The 5,856-nt window shown below is 41.5% G+C and overlaps 1 protein-coding gene across 1 annotated transcript in view; it reads right to left on the reverse strand.

Annotated features, from left to right (window-relative positions):
* The window catches only part of Apoo (apolipoprotein O), a 69,070-nt gene extending 65,484 nt beyond the window's left edge, over window positions 1-3,586 (reverse strand). Inside the window, exon 1 of the mRNA XM_051178987.1 lies at window positions 3,422-3,586. Within this exon, the coding sequence (XP_051034944.1) occupies window positions 3,422-3,430 (9 nt within the window). The 5' untranslated portion in view covers window positions 3,431-3,586. The remainder of the gene's footprint in view (window positions 1-3,421) is intronic.
* Window positions 3,587-5,856: the final 2,270 nt, after the last annotated feature.

Genomic DNA, 5,856 nt, shown 5'->3' on the forward strand with positions numbered 1-5,856 from the left:
GTTGGTTGGTTTTATGTCAACTTGACACAAGCTACAGTCATTTGAGAGATATGAACCTCAACTGAGAAAATGTCTCCATAAGTTCAGGCTGCAGTTTAACCTGTGGGACATTTTCTTAGTGATTATTGTGGGAGGGCCCAGGCCATGGTGCCACCCCTGGGCTCTCTAAGAAAGGAGGCTGAGTAGGAAAGCAAGCTAGTAATTAGCACCTCTCCATGGCCACTACATCAGCTCCTGCCTTCAGGCTCCTGCCCCGGCTTCCTTGAGTTATGGACTACAGTATGCAAGTGTAAGCCCAATAAATAAACCTTTTCCTCCCCAACTTGCTTTTTTGGTCATGGTGTTTTTAGCACAATGGTAACATTAAGACAAGGCCCTTTTATTCTCCCAGAAGTAAATACCTTTCCTCTTATCAGGCCTTTCTTTTTCAATAAAAGGCCTTTTGTGTGTCTATGGACATGTGGGGTTTCAGAATCATCAGAGGACTGTTTTAAAAGAAAAGATTCTAGTACCTTCCCCTACAGATTCTGACTTGGTAAATCTAAAGGAACCCAATAATGTATTAACTACAAGCCAAGTTTCAAAAATTACCATTCTACAAGATGCTTAGGGAACAGATACTCACAATAAGTTGGCCTGAATAATCAAGTGCACTTATTTTTAAGAACATTTTAAAGACAATGAACTGAAATGAAAAATGTTCAAAACATTAAAAACAGTAGCATCAATCCAGCAGTGGTGGCGCATGCCTTTAAACCCAGCACTCTGGAGGCTGAGGCAAATGGATCTCTGTGAGTTCAAGACCAGCAAAATACTCATACACATAAAATAATATAAATAAATCTTTTAAAACATATTGGGCTCTGATTAGCTTAAGTTAAATAGATTCACTTTGCTTAACCATATGGAGAAGAAATGGTTTCATGACAGTTCAAGGACAGTCATGGCTATGCAGCAAATTTGGAACAAGCCTGGGCTATTTGAGACACTGTCTAAACCAACAAAAAATAAATAAAAAGAAAAAAGAAGAAAAACTACTTTCTGCTATTGCAAATAGAACTATTTATGAGCTTTCAATTCTGTATTTTTGTGCCAAAGTTGCTGCTATTTCCTAGTTCTTCTGTATCTACTATAAAGACTGTAATCTTAAAAGATAAGCAAAGAAAAAATTGGGGCTTGAAAAAAAATCAACATCTTTTCCTCACACAAAACTATTATACTTTCTTTGTGGGGGTGACAAATATCACTACAAAAATTATACCAATAAAGCAAAGAAAATACATTTCATCTGCAATTATCCCTGATTTTTTCAAATATACATAGAAAAAGTGACAAACTTGTATAAGAGAAACAGTTAAGAAATCTCCTGGCCAAAGAATGTGCTTTAAAGAAAATTTTTAAGTAAAAATCATGTCTAAGATCCAACTAGTTGATGGTAATCTGGATTTATGGTAAAAAAAAAACTGTTTAAAAAAAATGAAAACAAGATAAATAATATTTGGGCTATATGCAGCAACCTTAACAGAGTTCCTGAACAGATCCTAAAAACAAGCTCAGAGGCAGTATTTTCCAGGTGACATAAGTCAACAAAGCACAGTGTAGGAGAGTTGCCCAGAATCCTTGTCTCACTCTTTGCTTACTTACCAGTCTGTGAGTTCAAGGCCAGCCGGGTCTATAAAGCAAGTTCCCAGATAGCCAGGACTGACTGTTACACATAGAAACCTATCTCGAAAATCCAAAGGGGGGAAAAAAAAAACAGAAAGAAATAAAACTGCTACTGCTTAATTTCCTACAATAAACTAGGGGAAAACTTAGAAAAGGTTATAAAATATATTCTTTCATTTATTATTTCTTAGATAAAGAGAATGTTATGAGGAGCATGACCAAACTCATATGAATATACCTGACATGGGCACTGCTGGTCGCAGATCCAGTTTCCATTATACCTCTTCCTTCCTAAAGAACCCCACTGTGCTCATGAAACCATTTCTTCTCCATATGGTTAAGCAAAGTGAATCTATTTAACTTAAGCTAATCAGAGCCCAATATTACTCTGATAACTACTATTGGGCTAGGGACAGACACCTGACCCATGTTGGTCCAATCAGGCCTGAAGGAAAAAACATAATCCAAGTGTGGGAGTTTTATCCTGCCGTCTTCCCCTAGTGAATGACAGAGTAATGTTACTGGCAGTCATCTTGTAACTGTAAGGAAACCAACAATACCATAGTAAATCCAGAAGAGCCAGGTCTTAAATGACAACGAGCCAAACAAATCAATGAGTTCAATGTCCGTCCTTCCTCTGGGTTTAGTGAGATAATTCTCTTCAGTATTTTACAATTAGATTTTTATTACCCCAACTTCACCAATAGAAAAAAGTCACAGAACAGTTAAGTGGCATGTCCATTATCACATAGCTAGAAACTGGCAATACCACAGCACTGGAAGGCAGAAATCATGACATGATTTTGTAGCCCTTACTAATGCACCCCAAACACTGCAGCAGCAGGAAACTCCTAAATGGGTAGCACAAATTTTGAGATTTTATTAGCACTATTCTATAAATATTATGTTTCTTGGAGAGTTGATTTTAAAGATTTCTGGATGCTTGTGTGTTTGTTTTTGTTTTTAGAAAGGGTCTCTTTATGTAGGCTTGGTTGTCCTGGAATGTGCTCTGTAGAACAGGCTGGCCTCAATTTCACTAAGATCCGCCTGCCTCTGCCTCCCCAGTGCTGGGATTAAAGTTTTGTGACACTACTGCCCGGGGTCCTGTAATTTTTTTTTTAAATGACAAAATATAACTGACTTTTAAGAAAGAATAACTTTACAGTAAAACTCAGGTTTTTGAAAGTCTTCACTGTGTGTCTGTCTTATGGAGGACGGTCCAAAGAAAAATCTGTAAGGGATAAGAATAAGAATCGACTTCTCCACGATAATGCTCACTCGGGAGTAAGCTCCAGCTTCCCCCAAAGTAGCGTCTCCCTCCCTCCCCAGCCTCTGCACATCCTCTAAAGCTAACCCTCCCCCTACCCATGCCAGGTTCTGAAACCTGATCCTGCCAAGCAACCAGTCACGAACGCTGCAGTGCCCGGACCTGGCCTCATCCTACCCACGACCCCAAAAAGGGAATTGGCCGAGGAAGTGGGGACTATAGCTGCGTTTTACATTTTCAAAGCGTTTCATTCTCGAGAAAAGTACTCTAGGGCTAATCCCACCCAGGTAGGGCTCCAAGCCTCAGCCTCACAGGTGCTGGTGCCAGCAGTGAATGAATCGCTGGGCCAGGACTTAGCCAGCCCGGAAGTGGGCAAAGCCTCGAGTGGAACCGAGTCTGATTCCCAAAGAGGCCCTACGGGTACGTGGAAAGGGCTCCCGGCATCTGAGAGGGGGCGATGACAGCCGTGACACGGCTCCACGCTCTCACCTTGAACATGTCGCTGGCAACCGGGGCTCCGGCAGGGTCACCCCGCTCTTGGCCCCGCCCACTGTAGAAAAGCGACTACGGAGGCCCGCTTAGATCCTGATTCCCTTGAGCGCGAGCAGGCTGTGGTGCACGAGATGATGATGCTCCCCCCTCCCAACTCAACCCGCCAAAAGCCAAAAGCTCAAATCAACCGCTAGGAGGCGGGTCGCGGTGCTTAGCAACGGAGAGGCGCCCGCGCGCGGGAGTCTAATGAACCCAAGCCCCGCCTTCTCGTTGGTCCTGCTTCCACGCCGGCTGTTGCTAGGCGGCAAAAGGCAGCAGCTCCGTGTGGGCGGCAAGTTGTGGTAAGAAGAGGGAGGCTCCTTGGCGCCCTGCGGTGCTGATATTGGCTTTCGCCTCCACCATTCGGCGTCCGGCTGTACTGGATGGGAATCCTATGAGCCTAGGTAGCCAGGCGGTGGCGCCCAACCGATCTGAGGAGGCTGCACCAGCCTCTCAGGTAGAAGCTGCAGACGACTTTGGGGCTTCCATTTACCTTACAAAAGGTTTTTTTTCCTTAAAGAATTTACTGTATGCTGAATGTTCCTTAAATTTTAAGTCATACTATGTACACCACGTCATTTAATGGCGAAAAACTGACCCTATAAAAAAAAAGTACTGAGTGTAAATCTGAGGATCAAATATTTATCCCATTTAATACTTGTAGAAGTAAAATGACAGTATTTAACTGTTCGCCAGGAAAGAAAAAAACAGGCGTTAACAATGGTTTAAACGCGTAATTTTATTGATCCCGCACAAGTGGATGGTTCTCATTGCCGAGTGTCCAAGGCTGCGGAAAATCTAAAGCTAAGATCCAATTCCAGGTAGTCTGTCTTTGAAATCTCTGCGCTAGCCTCAGGAAACGCTAGCGCGTCCCGTTAAAAACGGTGTATTTCGTATTTCGTCCTGTATTTCTGTCCTAATTCAACAAAGATGGAAGCCACATAGGTATCCTGAAGATTTGGAGATTTGTTCGGTGGAAGGTCACTGTCCTCTTATCCAACGACTCCTAGAAACACACCTGTCCTAAAAAGAAAATATTTTGTTTTATTAATTTGCTGAGAGGAAAACAAAACAACAACGAAAACGGCCATCAGGGGCAAACTGAAGCATTTCAGTAAGAAAATGTTAACGTTTGTCATAGTATTTGAGTTCGGCTTAATGATTTGTGGTTAATGTTTTTTTTGAGTAGAACTTGTAGATGTGAGCAAGCGTCTGGCTAAGGCTCAGCCAGACAAACTCCCAAATGTTAAGGGCAGTTTTTTTCCTTCTCAACAGAACTGTACGTTCCAAGCCATCCCCATCTCCAGTCCCTAAGGAGAAATAGACTCTGAAGGCTCTGCATCAGTAAGGTAATATCTTAAAAGTGTGAAGCATAGAGATAAATTACAGCGGAAGCTCTTAACGCAGGGAGTATGTGAACTGGGGAAAGAGGGAAATGACAACTTCACCCTCACTAAACTCTAACTGAACTTTAGCATTTCTCTCAAGTACAGTGTAGGCAACAAGCCTCCCAGTATTAGCAGTACCTGTGAGTGTCACCAATAGAAAGCAGAGATATTTTCATACCATTTACAGGCACTGCAGCTAACTAAAAATATCACTTATGCTCATTGCTACAAAAGTACAATGGTTATTAGATTTTGTTTTATGCATGAAGAAGACACGAATTACTGCAATTTCATTTTTAAAAGTATTTAGAAGATATGACTAAGAATTTTGGAGCTTTATCCAAACTGGAATATAATGCTTCAAACTGAGAAAGTTAACAGGCAGAATCAAGTAATGTCATCCATGCCTGCTCACATCACCAAAAGGGCACTGAACCGTGAAGAAGTTAAGTAATTTGCCCAATGTCTCACAAGTATTTAATAAAAACTAGACATAAAACTCTACAGAAAATATGTAAAATCCCTACCCCGACCCTGGTACCTCCTGCCATTAAGAAAATTGTGAGGAGAATGAATATCCTTGAATTGCTGTTCCAAAAGGTTAAATTCGAGCCAGGTGTGGTGGTGGTGAATGTCTGTAATCCCAACACATGGGATGTTGGGACAGGAGGATCAGTTTAAGGCTACCCTCTACTACATAATGAGATTAAGGCCAGCTTCTGCTACATGAGACCACTTGTCACAAGAAGAAATGTTAACTTCAGCTGTAGGGTGAATAGGAATGAAAAGATAGGAGAGAGGGAGGTCAGTTAGGAGGTCGTGGATAGATTCACTGTCTTTCCAACAAACCACTTGGTATTTTTAGTATGGAAAGAATGTAAACTGTAAACAACACTAAAAGAACAATGTTTTCTTTTTAAAGGGGTTCTAAAAATTAACACAGCAATCGTATGACATTTGAGTCTAGTCCAAATGTAATAATGTGGGAATTATGACCTTAAAAGC

The sequence above is a fragment of the Phodopus roborovskii genome, unplaced genomic scaffold (assembly GCF_943737965.1).
Source record: "Phodopus roborovskii unplaced genomic scaffold, PHOROB, whole genome shotgun sequence".
Classification (NCBI taxonomy): Eukaryota; Metazoa; Chordata; class Mammalia; order Rodentia; family Cricetidae; genus Phodopus; species Phodopus roborovskii.